The sequence below is a fragment of the Anolis sagrei genome, chromosome X, assembly GCF_037176765.1.
Source record: "Anolis sagrei isolate rAnoSag1 chromosome X, rAnoSag1.mat, whole genome shotgun sequence".
NCBI classification, from domain to species: domain Eukaryota; kingdom Metazoa; phylum Chordata; class Lepidosauria; order Squamata; family Dactyloidae; genus Anolis; species Anolis sagrei.
The window spans coordinates 90,759,972-90,778,499 of record NC_090034.1 but is presented as its reverse complement, the minus strand read 5'-3'; the positions used below and the strand labels follow the sequence as shown (position 1 = coordinate 90,778,499).

Here is an 18,528-nt window from a genome sequence, read left to right as displayed (position 1 = left end):
GTTCTGTGTGTAAAGCTTGGCCCAATTCTATCATTGCTGGGATTCAGAATACTCTTTGATTTTAGGTAAACTATAAATCCTAGAAACTACAACTCCCAAATGTCAAGGTCTATTTTCCTCAAACTCCACCAATATTCGCATTCGGGCATATTGAGTATCCATGCCAAGTCTGGTCCAGATACATTATTGTTTGAATCCACAGTGCTCTCTGGATGTAGGTGAACTACAACTCCAAAACTCAAGGTCAATGCCCACCAAACCCATACAGTATTTTCAATTGGTTATTGTTCTGTGTGCCAAGTTTGGTTCAATTCCATTGTTGGTGGAGTTCGGAATGCTCTTTGATTGTAATTTGACTATAAATCCCAGCAACTACAACTCCCAAATGACAAAATCCCCCACCCCAATCCACCAGTATTCTAATTTGGGCGTATCAGATATTTGTGAGAAATTTCATCCAGTGAATGAAATGCATCCTGCAGATCAGATACTGACATTACAATTCATAACAGTAGCAAAATCACAGTTATGCAGTAGCAATAAAAATAATTTTATGGTTAGAGGTCACCACAACACAAGGAACTGTATTAAGGTTTCACTGCATAGGAAGGTTGAGAAACACCTATCTAAAGCTACGGAAAGATGGCACTTTAATATTTTATTAGAGTATTTTAATGACGAGAGTGTCTCATAGCACTTTAACAATCACACTAACAGTAGTATCCACCTGAATTGCCAGAACATTATTGCAAACAGGAGGGAGGGGTGCACCAAATGACATGTTACAGAGGAGTAACATGTCAAAGAAATGGTCTGTCTTACTTCTTGGCAAGATGACTGTATCCTCTTGTCAAGCAGTAAGAAGTATTGTTCCTTTCCTTTGAATTTTTGGGACGGTTTTCCACTTGACACAGTTCACTAGCCACAGATTACTTAATGTGCAAATCTTTATCTCCATGTTCAGTGCATTGAGGTGACCATTATGTAAGGAGGGTTTGGGAGCTACAGAGCCTCATCATTGGCAATGTTACAGTTTCGGCATTTATTGTGTCCCCAAGAATACGCCCATAAGATATCAACAGACCAGTTCTAGCATTTTCCCTCTTCATCAGAAATGAACCTGTTGTGAAGATAATGGCTCGTAATGGTCCAGTCAAGGCCAAGCACTTTGCTTAGTAATGAACTTTTGCATTGTCATCACAGCTCAAAACAATGTTTATTAGAAAAGCCTATTTTAACAGTCCAGTCCCCAACTACTCTGAGAAGTGCAGCTAAATTTGTAGGGGACAGATTAGTGTTAGAGATGATGCAACTGATACCATTATCCCTGCTAAACCAATATGTCCAGCTTTTTGACCATGCATCCCTTGATTCCATGATCCCACTACAATCCCCATCTAGCAGCCATGCTCTCTGCTTGTTCAAGCACTGCATAAAAGGACTCAATACACTTGTTGATTTATTTATTTATTAAAATACAAACTGGGCACATCTTATTCCAAATTCAGAAATCCAAAATGCCAAAGATGTCTGTGTGGATGCCCAAGATAATGGCAATATTGTTTCCTAGGGGTTCAGTGTACCCAAGCTTTGTTTCATTTACAACAATGTTTAAAAGCAATGCTTTTGGTTTTGGAAAGAGTAGCTGTTACAAGAAACGTTGCCCAGGGGATGCCCGACTGTATTTACTCAGTCTTCGAGGAGGCTCTTTCCATGTCTCCCAGATGAAGATGCAGAATGCACCTGTTGATAAACTCTACAAGCTAGCTGGCAATGTCGATGTGCAATAGGAAGTTGGTGCTAATTGTGAGAGAAATAAGGTTGAAAACTATGAAAGCTACCCACTGCATGGTTATCAGCCTCCTCCCAGTAGACTCAAATCAAGGGAAAGCTTCATGAGAACCACCACTCCTCTTAACGTCCCCTCAACAACAAGAGTATCCCTCTCAACAGCTCAACCAGGAAATCCCAGTTGAATGCCCCCCCATGAGGGTCTTCCTCATCAGAAAACCAAGAATAGGCAACTTGGAAGTCCCTGAACAGACTCAGAAGCAGAGTGGGCAGATCAAAAGACATCCTGGCAAAATGGCACTACCTAAAAGAATCCCCCACCTCGTGTGGCTGTGGAGCAGAACAAACAACTCTGCATCTGTATGCCTGTCCACTATGCCCTGCCTCATGTACAGAGGAAGAATTATTGGAGAATACAGACAGTGCCATTGCTGTTGCCCATTTTTGGTCAAAATATATTTAGCTGTTTGTGCTCCTTCTATTTTTATCAGTTTTATACTAATTTATGCAATGCTTTTTATATGAAATAAATAAATAAATATGCAACAATATGGTAAAAACTGTGAATAAAATTACCTTCAGACTTTGTGTATAAAGTTGATTTGAAATATAAATGCAGGCTGCCCATGTTGGTGAGACCCCAACATGGGAAGCCTCCTGTATTGGGAGGAAAACGTCCAGTGATGGGCTGGGCTTAAGCACAGCAGGTTAAACCACCAGCTATAGAAAATCTTGCCAATCAAAAAGTTGACAGTTTAAGTCTGGATCAGGGTGAGTTCCTACCATCAGCTCAGATTCTGCCCACCTAGCAGATTGAAAACAGTTGTGTGAGTAGATAAATAGGTACCGCTTTTAGTGGGGAGATAATAAAAAGGTACTCATAAGAACATTCTGGCAATTTGATTGGATGTCTACAGACAACAAAGCTCCTTCACGTGGAAGATGGAGCGACAGCACCACCCCGTGACCAGAGTCGAGCACAGTCTCCAGATGCCGGAGATTTATTATTTATTTATTTAAAGCATTTATATTCTTCCCTTCTCACACTGAAGGGGACTCAGGGTGGAGCACAACACATAAATGGCAAACATTCAATGCCAGGAGATAAATAGAACCAGGCATGTAGCCGGGGGGGGGGGGGGGGGGGGGGGCTCGGGGGGCTTCAGCCCCCCCCCCCCGAAATTCTCATGGTGGTTCGCGAAAAGGCCTTACTGGTGCATTATTTAAAGTGTTATGTTTATTAATATCATGATTTGATCACCATTCTCAATATATCCCATATGTATGGGGATATTGGGGTAATGATACAAAAGGTTTGCTAGGCTAGACCCTCTTTCACTCAGACTCAGCCCCCCCCCCAAAACTCAGCCCGCCCTGAAACCCCCCCTGAAATTTTTTTAGCGCCCCCCCCCCCCCCGAAACGAAATCCTGGCTACGGGCCTGAATAGAACATACTCATACATGAACATTATGTGATGTTGGAAAAGATGGGAAAGCCTACCTCTGTTTATATATTGTCTGTCCTTGTTAATAATGGCAATTAATGTTTGCCGTATATGTGTTCTATAATCCACCCTGAGTCCTCTTGTAGAGATAGAGCGGAATATAAATCAAGTATATATTAGATAACATGGCACTAAATTCACCCCATCTGATGAGGTCATACGTAGACAGTGTAGAATATAGGAGGTCATTATTACAAATTGCAAAATCACAAAAGACAAATAAACAGGACAGCAGAAGATGCTGAATCAGTTAATGGCTAGGAAATGTCAAATTTAAGTAAGTCAGATAGCGTGATTGTCAGGGCTTGACTGGTGTATCACAGGGGAGGCTGTTTCAGGGGACTCTAGTTCCAATTTTTGCATTTACCCGTCACTTCTCTCTTTCTTTCTCTGCAGACCCAGGTAGCCAATAATAATGGAAATGTCCAATCTGCTCAAAAAAATTCCAGGCTTTCAATCATCATGGCCCGTGCAGCTCTTGGATTGGGAATCGTGGTCTGGATTTTGTATATCATCATTTTGATTGTATGATGCAACACTCTTAATCCAAAAGTTAACCACTCCACAATGAGCCACTCAAGGAAACATGCTTTGACGTCATCCTCTTTAGATCACTCCATAAAGAGATGGTTCAGATCACCCCCTTCGCATGTGGCCATGGAAAATGCACAGTGCAAAGCATTGTATTTGCAAGCTGTCTAAAACTCTGCTTAGCAATGGCCCATCTGTATCATATGATGAATATTAGATGAGATCTAGTGCTGTGCTGCAAAATTATCGTATGCCAGGTCAACAAAAGCCCAAGGATCATATATGAAAAACAAACCTCTGTAATGACTAAACAATATCCATACATTCAACAGGATTAACTTCTCTATTTTAATGTTGTCGATAATAAAATTCCATCAATAGATTGGGATGGATTCTTTCCAGGGGTAGCTCTGCAATCTCTTTCTTTACCCAGATATTCTTTCTATTGTTGAACCCTCTTCTGTCCTCTCTTTTGATCCAGCTGCCTTTGAACCCTGCCTTTCATTGGTCCCATATTTGCCAGTGTATCACATATGCTAACATATGTGAAATTATGTGATACATAATTTCTTAAGTCTGTACTATGAAAGTGATTGGCCAATACAGAATGACAGTCTTCAGTTCAAGCAGAGTTGTAGCTAGAGTGTCACTGCACACCAATGCCCATTTATGCATAGAAGTGCATTGTGCATTACACATGAACCACACAAATGTTTGTGCATTTGATTGCAACTTGGTGACTTGATTGCAGTTTGGTACCATTGTACACAAGGATGGGGTGACACAATTAACATATAACTATGCATATGTAAATATACACTGAAAAAGCCCAATACATGAACTCAGCCACTTCTATATGTTCTATGTTCTTATCTTCAGAACACAAATTGTTAACTAAGTTTTGCCCAACTTTAACCATTGAGACTTTGCACAACTTTTATTGGGATCACTTATCCTGTAAGGGATTGTTTTCAATCTTGAGATTGTGATTTCCATTTTAATAGAAAGATCTATGAGGGAAACATCATTGCTCTCCAACCTATGTTCAGCAGTTCAAAATGCATGTTGAATGGCAGACTGCCTGCTATAGGACAGGGTTACCGTATATACTTGAATATAAGCCGAGTTTTTCAGCCCTTTTTTAGACTGAAAAAGCCCCCCTCAGCTTATACTCGAGTTATTTATTATTTTACATTATTATTATTATTATTATTATTATTATTATTATTATTACATTTAAATCATTTTTCTATTATTATTTTTCATTATATTTATTTATTTATTTATTTATTTATTACATTTAACCCATTGCCCCGGTGGCGCAATGGATTAAACCCCTGTGCTGGCAGAACTGAAAACCAATAGGTCGGAAGTTCAAATCTGGGGAAAGGGTGGATGAGCTCCCTCTGTCAGCTCCAGATCCCCATGTGCAAACATGAGAGAAGCCTCCCACAAGGATAGTAAAACATCAAAACATCCAGGTGTCCCCTGGGCAACGTCCTTGCAGACAGCCAAATCTCTTACACCAGAAGCGACTTGCAGTTTCTCAAGTTGCTCCTGACACATAAAAAATTATTACATTTATTATTTTACTCTATTTATTATTGTTATTATTACATTTATTATTTTCCACTATTACTATTATTACATTTCTATTATTTTTATTACATTTATTATTTAACTCTATTATTATTGGAAGGATATGTAAGCACATTTACATTGAAGAAAGGTAGAATAATGGTGTAATCAGAGTTGGATGGTCTTATCTTAAATTATAGTTTTATGTAAATATTCCAAAAAAATATTTATTTATTTATTTATTTAAAACTTTTGTATCCCGATCTTCTCTACCTCTGTGGAGGGACTCAGACCGGCTAACAGCAAGTATTCAATGCTCACAAACAGACCTTTAAAACATCATATATAAACAATAAGTTAAAAATACATATCAAAAAAACGCATAAGGTTAAATGCATAATGTAATTTTATTAGCATCTGTTTTTATTTTGAAATTTACCAGTAGCTGCTGCATTTCCCACCCTTGGCTTATACTCAAGTCAATTCATTTCCCCCAGATTTTGTGGTAAAATTGGATGCCCTGATTTATATTTGGGTCAGCTTATACTTGAGTATATACAGTACTGAACATTGACACTTGTGCCTTTTGCTCCTAATCTTTTGCTTGAATGTGACTTCAGTGGCTTTGTGATGTGAAGCAAATAAAAATTACATGGCTACAGCATGTTAATGTATGGTTTATTCCTCTGCTAATTCCTCTAGTCACTGGCATTGGGAATGGAAAACAGAATAAAGGTGCTAAAAGCAAAATGAAGGAATACATCTGATGACAGCCATTTATTAGTATAGTGATCATTGCAGATTTTTAAAAATCAGAGATTTATCCTAACATGAGTACATCCTAATATTGCAGTGGTTCTCAGCTTGTGGGTCCCCAGATGTTTTGTCCTTCGACTCCCAGAAATCCTAGCAGCTGGTAAACTGGCTGGGATTTCTGGCAGTTGTAGTGTGCCGTCGCGCTTGGGGGCTATTATTCTTAATGAAGGAGGGATGGACGTGGCATCTTTCCCCCAAGGGATTGCTTCTTGCCCTCCTATAGGAAACTGGAACTCTCAAAAACCCAAAACGCTGTAAATAACTCAAAATAAGTTTTATTGATCACAAAGAGTTATTTCTTTAAAGCAATGAGCTGGAAACTTCAGAGGGGTGAAGGAAAATATACGTTACAGTCTCAATTAGTCCTGGGTCCAAGGTGTTTGAAGAGGAGAAGCCTCACCAAGTTTCCTCTTTCCTCAATGGCTGTGAATGCCGGAGCAAACCACAACCCCAGTTCAGATGGCCTATGTTTTGAAGACTCAGGATCTTCCTTTGGTGCCAAAAGAACCAGTTTGAAGGCACTTGAGACTTCCAACGTCGTTCAGGTTGGTCTGAATGTGAAGCACAAGTCTCAAGGGTAAAAAACCTCAGAACTGGTGCTAAGAGGTAACTTAAATCAGGGTTTTTTTAGAGTCAAGTCTCTTACGTCCATATGGTAGGAACTCTGATGGCAGAATGAAAAGAAAGGAAGCACTCCCCTCCTGCAGGAAGAGGTGGAGCCAAACAGTACTGATTGACAGCTATAAGTAACCAATCCATACAACTATACATAAGCAGGGTAAAAGGGGCAGGATTAAGCATGATACAACAGTTTCAATCTTGCAACTAACAGTTCTATACATAGGTGGCACCACTCGCGCCGTCACATGTAGGTCAAAACACCCAGGGGCCCACAGGTTGAGAACCACTGAAATATTGAGAACCAGTATGGTGTAGTCATTTGAGGAATGGGCTATGAGTCTAGAGACCTTTGAAAACTCACTGGGTAGTTTTAGAGGAGTCACACATATCTCCATACTATGCAGTCCTGGGAGTTATAGTTTCCCCAGGTCCACATCCTTCGCTGGGTGCATCTGCACTGGAGAATAAATGCAGCCAGGACCCACTTTAAATGGCATTATTATTATTATTATTATTATTATTATTAATTATGTCATGTCTCCATGCTGTGCAGTCCTGGGAGTCATTCCAAGGTCCATACCCTTCTCTGGGTGCAACTTCACTGTGAAATGAATGCAGCTGGACCTTTCTTTAAATACCATAGCTCCATACTATGCAGTCCTGGAAGTTATAGTTTACCAATGTCTGCATCTTTCACTGGGTGCATCTGCACTGGAGAATAAATGCAGTCGGGACCCACTTTAAATTGCATTATTATTATTATTATTATTATTATTATTATTATTCCATGTCTCCATGCTGTGCAGTCCTGAGAATCATAGTTTTCCAAGGTCCATACCTTGGGTGCAACTACACTGTGAAATGAATGCAGCTGGACCTTTCTTTAAATACCATAGTTCCATACTATGCAGTCCTGGGAGTCATGGTTTTCTAAGGTCCATACCTTTCTCTGGGTGCAACTACACTGTGAAATGAATGCAGCTGGACCTTTCTTTAAATACCATAGTTCCATACTATGCAGTCCTGGGAGTTATAGTTTTCCAAGGTCCACACCTTGGGGCACATCAACACAATCACCATAATCAACTTGCATTCTCTGATTAATCTCCTTTGGGGTGACACCTTCTGCTGTCAGGAATTCAATGACTGCACGCATTGACCGACTGTCCATACTTTGCACTTTAATAACACAACCATTCAATGCTAAGACTTCCTGCCAAAATGGAACTGTAGAGGAGAGTCTACTGAACAAGCCAGTACCTGCCGCATACCAGTACTGCCATCTGTTGAGGAGTTATGAAGGTGGAGGCATTACTTTTCATTCAACCCTCGTATTAACTATTTAAAATTGGGGGAAATGGCCAGAAGAGATGATGTTGGCTGAAAAACTGGGGGATGGCAAGATCTTTTACATGCAATGAGAGTATTTGTTCAAAAGGAGCGGAACAGAAGAATATTAATGGACCACAAGGGAAAGCCAAATATCCATTACATTAATGGCTTGGCTAGCACTTGTCCACTTATTTTTTGTTTCAATAGCAAACATAATGGAGCAATTGCCACTGGAGATGCAGTCTAGAGCATTCAACCCTTCCAGTCCCTGTCATCTTCCCAATGAATAATACCTTCCCTCGCCCTAAACACAATTAACACTCGCTGGGAAAGATTTCAGCATGAAGAGGGAGAAGTTTTGTCGGAATTGTCACAAGCATAAAGCTTCCTTGCAAACTCTGCATCATCCAGCTCAAAACTGTGAGCTCGTATATTTAAAAAGCCAGACATGACTCCAAGTCATTCAATTAGACTAATGTTTATTTTGACCTGAATGGACATATTGATGCAAGTCATTGTAATTCACTCCAATAAATTCCAGATTCTGCACCATCTCAAATATCTATCTGAGGAGCTTGCCTTGTGGGATCAACTCTAATGCCCTGATGAAGTCATTGCCATCTGATTTCCGGGGCTGGTCACTGGCGTCAAAACATAGCCCAAGGGCAACATAATGCTTTTCTTCTTTTAACTATGATAGAATCATAGATTCATGGAGTTGGAAGAGACCTTGTGGGCGATCCAGTCCAAGAAGCAGGAAAATCACATTCAAAGCAACCCCCCCCCCCCCAACAGATGGCCAGCCTCTGCTTAAAAGCCTCCAAAGAAGGAGCCTCCACTACAGTCTGGGGCAGAGAGTTCCACTGCTGAACAGCTCTTCTTGCAGTCAGGGAGTTCTTCCTAATGTTTAGGATTGTTCCACATCCTAGTATAAAAACACACAAAATAAATGCTGAAATGTGAAACTCAAGAGAGCACGTTCTACCATATGTGGTGGACATGTAGTAAAACAAAGAAATGCTGGAAAGAAAGCGTCCCAAAAATACTCAACATTAAAATACAATTGAAACCAGAATATTTTTATTGGGGATAATAGATATCTATATAAATAAAAATGTAATGTTCGTTTGTGGGATCAACATAACTCAACCTCTGGATGAAGTGTTGCCAAATTTGGCCACAAGACACCTACTAACCCAAGGAGTGACCATCACTAAAAAAATGATTTTGTCATTTGGGAGTTGTAGTTGCTGGGATTTATAGTACCCCTACAATGAAAGAGCATTCTGAACTCCACCAGTGATGGAATTGAACCAAATGTGGCACACACAGGACTCCCATGGCCCACAGAAAACACTAGAAGGGTTTGGTGGGCATTGACCTTGAGTTTGGAAGTTGTAGTTCACCTACATCCAGAGAGCATTTTGGACTCAGACAATGATGGATCTGGACAAAACTTGGCAAGAATATTCCATATACCCAAATATGAACACAAATGGAGTTTGGAAAAAATAGACCTTGACATTTGGGAGTTATAGTTACTGGGATTTATAGTTCACCTACAATCAACGTGACTGGAGTGACCTTGAAGGAGCTGGGGGTGGTGACAGCCGACAGGGAGCTCTGGCTGGTCCATGAAGTAACGAACAGTCGGAAATGACTGAATGAATGAACAACAACAAAACAATCAAAGAGCATTCTGAACCCCACCAACGACAGAATTGGGCAAATTTCCCACACAGAACCCCCATGACCATCAGAAAATACTAAAGGCCATCCAGTCCAACTCCCTTCACCAGGGCAAGAAAACTTAATCAAAGCCCTCCTGACAAAGAGTCATCCAGCCATAGATATAGATATATATGATTCACACACAGAGAGATATAGTATCATAGATTTGAAAGGGACCCCTAAAGAAGGACAATTATATGTTGCAGAGTAGGCAAACCAGACAATCTCCACATCAACACTGACAAAGATACAGCAAGAAGTACTGTTTACCCACAAGCATAAAGACATTACATATATTAGAAAACAACATTTTCTCAATACTTTATTTTCCAGATCACAAGATTGGGCCACAGCAATGCATGGCAGGGGACGGCTAGTAGAATCATAGAATCATGGACTTGGAAGAGACCTCATGGGCCATCCAGTCCAACCCCTTGCCAAGAAGCAGGACAATCTCATTCAAAGCACCCCCAATGGATAGCCATCCAGCCTCTGTTTAAAAGCCTCCAAAGAAGGAGCCTCCAGCACACTCCGGGGCAGAGAGTTCCACCGCTGAACAGCTCTCACAGTCAGGAAATTCTTCCTTTGTTTGTATGTATTCCTATGAGAATAGATACAAACAAAGACAAACATACATCCTCATTGGCCATCAATAAACTTCCACTTTCTAGCGTATCTGTGTCTGATTTGGCCTTCTGAATAAGCTAGGCATGCCGGGTTTCTGAACCCACAGTGCAGCAGTAGCTGATATCACTCAACAACAAGTCCATTGCCAACGTCGAGCACTTTGTTAAATGAAAATGGCTGCCTTCTTGCTGCAGTACCCACACCCAATGCCAATCTATATCCCTTTGGCCTCATCCAATATTTGGCTGATTCCTCATTCCATTGCACAATATATGAGAATCTCTTAATCACATCAGCAGTGTGGCCAGAGCTAGCCAATTTGTCAGCAAGCAACTCAAGTAAAAAAGAAGGTTCAGAATGGTCGGTTGAGTACAGCAAAAGAAGGAACGTGAAAGGTAGGGAACAAAGAGGGAGAAAGACACTTAGAAGCTCATTGTCTATCCTGGAAAGCTAAGAAAGATCATCCTTAAAGAACTGGAAAAGGGAGAGAAGACCAGACCTTCAGAATGAGCAACCATAACTATGAGGAGATGAAAGGCACTGCTTCTGTTACAGACCATCCAAGCTCTCACTCAGAAAAACATTTCCACCAGGAGTCTGACTCACTAAAGCTTCCTCTTCGACCACCACCACCCATGAGCTATGGGGCACCTCCACCCCCTACACCTCCATCATACCAATCTTCTTGTGGGCCACCTGATCCCCAACTCAGCCAAGGACCAGAGTTCCAGTCTCAGCAGGCCATCTTCATCACACCTGTCCAGCCTACCAAAGAGCCAGATAATGTGGTCTACTCCATCTTTACCCTGATGTGCTGTTTCCTTCCCCTTGGTATTGTTGCCTTAATTTATGCACTAAAGGTAAGCTGATATATGTATAAGACTGAAAGTTATGTATTAATGTTCTAGTAGAAGTGCATCTTAACTTTTTCAGTGTCCCTCTTAGCAACTGTTTTGTTTTTTTAATATGTTAGCAAAGACTAAACCAGGTGGGTGGAAACAGACACATTTTATGATTTGGTTAAGTCAGCATCCCCTTCACAGATCAAACACCTCCCAACTGAAACACAGTTCCCTGTACTGTAATGGAGAAACAATAAAGAAGAAAAAGATAAAACATGAGGTGGAGAATAGTTGAGATCAGTATTTATTCTAAACAAGCTGCCCGTAGGGCATACATAGCCAGCCAGTATAATATTTTGATATGCTTTGGGGTTTGGTCCCAAGATCCTCTGTGGATACCAAAATACATAAATGCTGAAATCCCATAACCTACCATATATACTCGAGTATAAGCTGAGTTTTTCAGCCCTGTTTTTAGGCTTATACTTGAGTCATTATTTTACTCTGTTGTTGTTATTATTATTATTATTATTATTACATTTATTATTTTTCTCTGTTTATTATTATTATTATCATTATTATTAAATTTACATTATTTTACTCTATTATTATTATTATAATTATTACTACATTTATTATTTTTCTCTATTTATTATTATTACATTTATTATTTCACTCTATTATTGTCCAACTCTGGGGGTGGGTAGTCATCTCTTTTTGTAAGCCGAAGAGCCGATATTGTCCGTAGACACCTCCAAGGTCATGTGGCCGGCATGACTGCATGGAGCGCCATTATCTTCCCGCCGGAGTGGTTTGCATGTTTTCAAACTACTCAGTTGGCAGAAGCTGGGGCTCCCCGGATTTGAACCTGTGACTTTTCGGTCAGCAGCTCAGCGGTTTAACCCACTGTGCCACCGGGGGCTCCCTGGTAGTTATAAAATGATCTAAATTACTCACACACGAACAGTTCTAGCCTTTCTCTAAGGCAGATGAATCAACTGACCTAAAACACTGTTTTAGAACAGGTTACTAGGTACTTAGAGGCTGCGGTGGTGCAGCAGATTAAACCACTAAGTTGCAGAACTTGCTGATCGGAAGGTCAGCAGTTTGAATCCACAAACGGGGTGAGCTCCCATTGTTAGCCCCAGCTTCTGCCAACCAAGAAGTCCAAAAACATGCAAATGTGAGTAGATCAATAGATACCACTTCAGTGGGAAAGTAACAGTGCTCCATGCAGTCATGCTGGCCACATGACCTTGGAAGGGTATACGGACAACACCAGTTCTTCAGCTTAGAAATTGATATGAGTGCCACCTCCCAAATTTGCATATGGCTAGACTTAATTTCAAGGCGAAACCTTTACCTATTAATTTCTTAATATGTGGTTTTTACTCCTTACTAGAGGTACTTGGAATTTCTGTTACAACTCAGTATATACTTTGACCTGAGGGGGGTGATAGTGTGGGATGTTGGCAGCAAAATGTCAAAACTATTTACAAAAAATGATGAACAATGAAAGTTTATAAAATACAGGAATTTAACAAATTATATGATAAGGTTGGAAACAATTAGTTAATGAATGGAATAAGCCAGGGTCAATTACTCTGTCTCCAATAGATGTCAAAGCACATGGATGGGAGAATTCTTGCAATAAACTCTTAACTGCGATTTTTCAAACTCTCTTTTCCTTTCTCTTCAGACACAAGAAGCCAACCACGATGGAAATGCCACGGTTGCTCAGAAATATTCTAGACTGTCGCGCATAATGGCCCATATAGCATTTGGGTTCGGGCTTCTGATCTGGACTTTGTATATCACCAAACTGACCATCATTTCTAGGAAACACGATGAGACAAGAGACCAAGATCTGGCCAATCTATCAACAAATAATCCCTGAAGATGCATTGTGTGAGGCTTAAATCCTCAAAGACCCTTCACTGTCCTGTGATTCTCAAATGACAGAATGACTGTTTTGATGTCGTATTGTTTAAGGCACATATTATGGGGCTGGCACAGTTTTCAATGCACACCACGTGATTTCTGTACATATAGGTTTGATATTTCTGGTGGCTTATATATCCATTATGTGATTATATTATACTCTGGGCTTTTGTTGAAGCTTTGAAAGAACAATTTAAGGCCCTGGATCCTATTCCCGAAACAAATTCATAGAATCATAGAGTTGGAAGAGGCCTCCTGGGCCATCCAGTCCAACCCATGCCAAGAAGCAGGAAAATGTCATTCAAAGCACCCTCGACAGATGGCCATCCAGCCTCTGTTTAAAAGCCTACAAAGAAGGAACCTCCACCACATTTCGGGGCAGAGAGTTCCACTGCTGAACAGCTCTCACAGACAGGAAGTTCCTCCTAAAGTTCAGGTGGAATCTCCTTTCCTGTAGTTTGAAGCCATTGTTTTGCATCCTAGTCTCCAGGGCAACAGAAAGCAAGCTTTCTCCCTCCTCCCTATGACTTCCCCTCACATATTTATACATGGCCCTCATCATGCCTCCTCTCAGCCTTCTCTTCTACAGACTAAACATGCCAAGCTCTTTAAGCCTCTCCTCATAGGGCTTGTTCTCCATCGTCTTGATAATTTTAGTTGCCCTCCTCTGGACACATTGTCAACTTGTCAACATCTCCCCGGAATTAAACACCGTGTGATTCCAGGTGTGGTCTGACCAAGGCAGAATAGAGGGGAGCATGACTTTCCTGGATCAAAACACTAGATTCCTATTTACGAAGGCCAAAATCCCATTGGCTTTTTTAGCCAAAGCATCATATTGTTGGCTCTGTTCAACTTCAGCACACTACATAACTCCTTTTATGCTGTTTAAATTCAGCACACGACATAACTCCTTTAAGTTCAAGCCCAGAGTAAATTCATCCCTCCAATGACACAGAAGATGTCAACCACCTTTTCTTAATGATCAACAACAAAGCTTTACATTTACAAAAGATCTGAGAGTTCTCTTAGCAATGTGATAAACATAAAGTATGATTCTGCATACAAATATCCCTAACAAAAAATAAAATGGCGGGCAGGGATCTATCGGTTGATCTAACTAATGCAATAATATCATCATGATTCATTCCGTTTAATTTTAGTGAACAAGCACGTAAAATCAGTGTAGGTCATCTCCTTCCAAGTGCATCTTCCTTCTCTTTTTCTTGATTTTTTTTTGTGTCAAGAGCAATCTGAGAAATTGCAAGTCGCTTCTGGTGTGAGAGAATTGGCGGTCTGCAAGGACGTTGCCCAGGGGACAGCCAAATGTTTTACCTTCCCATGGGAGATGTCTCTCATGTCCCTGCATGAGAAGCTGGAGCTGACAGATGGGAGCTCCCCAGATTCGAACTACTAACCTTTCAGTTGGCAGGAGCTCCTTATTTATTTATTTATTTTATTTATTTAGTACACTTGTATACCGCTAATATCTCAGCCTAAAACGGCGACTCATTGCGGTTTACAACATTTAAAAACAACAATAATACAGATTAAAAATATAAAACACATACATATACAATACACAGTATTGGGCCACCAATACAGACCAATGCATCTCTTAGTTAAAATCATAATCCAATTTCGTTGTCTGTGATTGCCAGTCCTTGATCCAAAAACTTCATCGCATCGGATTAGCCGAATGCTTGCTCAAACATCCATGTTTTCAGTTTTTTCCGAAATGCCATCAGCGAGGTGGCTGATCTTATCTCTATAGGGAGGGCATTCCAAAGCCGCGGGGCCACCACAGAAAAGGCCCTGTCTCTCGTTCCCGCGAGCCGCACCTGTGAAGCAGGCGGGATGGAGAGAAGGGCCTCTCCCGAAGATCTTAGGGTCCTGGTGGGCTGATAGGCCAAGATACGTTCGGATAGATATGTAGGGCCAGAACCGTTTAGGGCTTTAAAGGCCAAAGCCAGCACTTTGAATTGGGTCCGGTAGCTAATTGGTAGCCAGTGGAGCTGGTACAGCAGAGGAGTTGTATGCTCCCTGCGCCCTGCTCCTGTTAATACCATGGCTGCCGCCCGTTGGACTAGTTGGAGCTTCCGGGCCGTCTTCAAAGGCAACCCCACGTAGAGAGCGTTGCAGTAGTCAAGGCGGGATGTAACCAGAGCGTGGACTACCGTGGCCAAGTCAGACTTCCCAAGGTACGGTCGCAGTTGGCGCACGAGTCTTAACTGTGCGAATGCTCCTCTGGTCACCGCCGAAACCTGGGGATCCAGGCTCAGCGATGAGTCCAGGATCACACCCAAACTGCGAACCTGTGTCTTCAGGGGGAGTGCGACCCCATCTAACACAGGCTGTAACCCTATACCCTGTTCGGCCCTGCGACTGACCAGGAGTACCTCTTTCTTGTCTGGATTCAATTTCAATTTGTTCGCCCCCATCCAGACCGTCACAGCGGCCAAGCACCGGTTCAGGACCTCGACAGCCTCCTTAGTAGCAGGTGGGAAGGAGTGACAGAGTTGGACATCATCTGCGTACAGATGACACCGCACCCCGAAACTCCGGATGATCTCGCCCAGCGGCTTCATGTAGATGTTAAACAACATGAATGAATTGGTGTGAATCACAGGCATACCACGCGGGGAAAATATGGGTTGCTTACCTGTAAACATAGTTTCCCGAGTGGTAGCCTGTGTATTCACACATCCCGCCCGTCCTCCCCACTCTTTGGTCATGCCCAGGAGTTCGAGCTGCTTTTGCGGCGGAAGAACTGGCCGGTAGCCCCGCGGTTGGGCTATTTATGGAGTGGAGAGAAAGGGGCGGGGTTACCTAACGGTCAGTGAGTTAGCTCGTGAGTGTCCGTTGCTGGCCTGCGCGAGCGCATGAATCTATACCAGTTTCTCTTGACCTTTGTCTTTTGCTCCCTCTTCTGATCACTTGCTTTTCTGCTTCATCTTTCTTGGTTTTCTGGCCATTCTCACCCATATTTCAGAGTTGAAAACAAATTCATGTTTGCAACACCTCTGTCTCATAGTACTAATAGCCACACGGGTCTTTCACAATTTGGATACTTTGCATGTTTAGATAACATTTTCCCAAACCCCCTATCCAGCATGCAAATCTAATCCCCCAAAGCCACCTTTTCAAGATATTGTGGGTCAGTGTAGATCTACCCATGAAGGTGATGGAATGTCCTAACATATACATGTTCCCATATGTCAAGGTCATGTATACAATGCATGTTGAGTCATGTAAACCAAACTCTTAGTCTTACTTTACTTCACTTTATTAAACTTTTGTCCTCTTGTAAGTGGTTTGCGTATGTTTGCTGTGCACACAGACATTTCCTCTTGCAAGCAATGCCAGCTTAAGTTTGTAATTGTGCAGAACTGAACTAAGTTGCCAGCAAACATCTCCAATTGGACCTAACAATAAGAGACTCAGGGCCCTTCCACACAGCCATATAATCCAGAATATCAAGGCAGAAAATCCCACAATACTGGTTTGAACTGTGTTATCTGGTCGCTTCTGGACATGTCGCATTATTACGGGGTGTCTGCATCCTACACCACTGGAGAAATTATACCGTTTAGCCGGTATTGCACCATCTGACATCCACCGGGAAGTAGCAGTCAATACTGAAAGGACCAAGGCAGTGACATCTCCGGCCCATCCCCTGTTCAGATATCAGGCAGCACGTCAATGCCTTAAATCAAATAGTTTTCTAAGATCTATAGAAACACTTCCTGGAACACCTCAGCAGGCAAGAGTCCAAAAGTGGCAGGCAAAAACCCAGAACATCGCTCAATGGCCGATACCAAATGAGAGACTCCCTCCTGGGCACACAGAAGACTGGGCAACTTGAAAGGCACTGAACAGACTGCACTCTGGCACCACGAGATGCAGAGCCAACCTTAAGAAATGGGGCTACAAAGTAGAATCTACAACATGCCAGTGTGGAGAAGAGCAAACCACAGACTACCTATTACAATGCAACTTGAGCCCTACCACATGCACAGTGGAGGACTGTCTTATAGCAACACCAGAGGCACTCCAAGTGGCCAGCTACTGGTCAAAGGACATTCAATAGTATGCCAAGTTTGCAAACTTTGTGAGTTTTTTGTTTTGTTTTTTGTTTTTAAACACAGTACAACTGTTTGGTTTGCTCCTGATACAATAAATAAAATACTGGGTTATCAGAGTCCACACTGCCATACATTTTAGTTCAAAGCAGAAAATGTGGGGTTTTATATAACTGTGTGGAAGGGGCCTGAGTAACCCTAGTCAAGTCATACACTCTCAGCCTCAGAGGACCACAATGTCAAATCTTGCCCAAAAAGGTCATAGGATCACCATAGATTAGAAACAACTTGAAGACATGCTAATAGTGATCTGTTTGCACAGGTAATCCCGGCACCACACATTATGATACAAAAACATTCCCTGCGCTGTATCACTTCCCATCAGCTCCATTGACCCAAAACAAGAACATCTGCACCAACAGGTTGTTGTAGGTTTTTCGGGCTGTATAGCCATGTTCTAGAAGCATTCTCTCCTGACGTTTTGCCTGCATCTATGGCAGGCATCCTCAGAGGTTGTGAGATGCCTGCATAGATGCAGGTGAAATGTCAGGAGAGAATGCTTCTAGAACATGGCCATGCAGCCTGAAAAACCTACAACAACCCAGTGATTCCAGCCATGAAAGCCTTCGACAATACATCTGCACCAACATTTCACAATCAAATATGGCAAAGCGTGTTTTATTTTTTATTATTTACTGTATTTTATCCCGTTCTATCTCAATCCCGAAGGGGACTCAGAGCGGCTTCCAAATTAACAATGATTTAATGCCACATTACAGCATAAACACATATAAAATACAAATATATTCTGCATTTTAAAGCAGTTGTGTTTCTCAAGTGTGAAGGGCAAGGAGGTTGGATGGTCTTATCCAAGTCGTTGATTGCACATTTAATGTCATAAATTTCCTTGTATGCCTTTGTTACGTTAGAATACGTTGGGGTTGACAAATGTCCGTGTATACCCATGCGTCCATCTCTCTGTTCATGTGCATACAATGGCCTCATGTGCGTCAGTCAATGCGGCATTTTGCTATTCTTCAAATCTATGGTGAAATTATCCTATCTCCAAGGTTGTTTTCAGCTCTCTGGCATTGCTCCAAAATGTTCAACTGCGATAGAATTCTACTGGGC

The 18,528-nt window shown here is 41.7% G+C and overlaps 2 protein-coding genes across 2 annotated transcripts in view; both read left to right on the top strand.

Annotated features, from left to right (window-relative positions):
- Positions 1-4,277, top strand: part of LOC132781383 (synapse differentiation-inducing gene protein 1-like) — a 5,173-nt gene extending 896 nt beyond the window's left edge. The window contains exon 2 of the mRNA XM_060785601.2: positions 3,693-4,277. Within this exon, the coding sequence (XP_060641584.2) occupies positions 3,693-3,827 (135 nt within the window). The 3' untranslated portion in view covers positions 3,828-4,277. The remainder of the gene's footprint in view (positions 1-3,692) is intronic.
- A 6,715-nt stretch (positions 4,278-10,992) lies between these two features.
- Positions 10,993-13,391, top strand: LOC132781381 (transmembrane protein 91-like). The gene is made up of 2 exons (XM_060785600.2): positions 10,993-11,392; positions 13,074-13,391. The coding sequence occupies exons 1-2, from the start codon at positions 11,039-11,041 to the stop codon at positions 13,269-13,271; spliced, it is 552 nt and encodes a 183-aa protein (XP_060641583.2). The 5' UTR covers positions 10,993-11,038; the 3' UTR covers positions 13,272-13,391.
- The last annotated feature ends 5,137 nt before the right edge of the window (positions 13,392-18,528 follow it).

Bases quoted from the DNA above. Each gene is read 5' to 3' on its own strand.
- LOC132781381 (XM_060785600.2), top strand. From the start codon at position 11,039: ATGAGCAACCATAACTATGAGGAGATGAAAGGCACTGCTTCTGTTACA. The intron at 11,393-13,073 runs GTAAGCTGATAT...CTTTCTCTTCAG, and splicing joins CCTTAATTTATGCACTAAAG to ACACAAGAAGCCAACCACGA.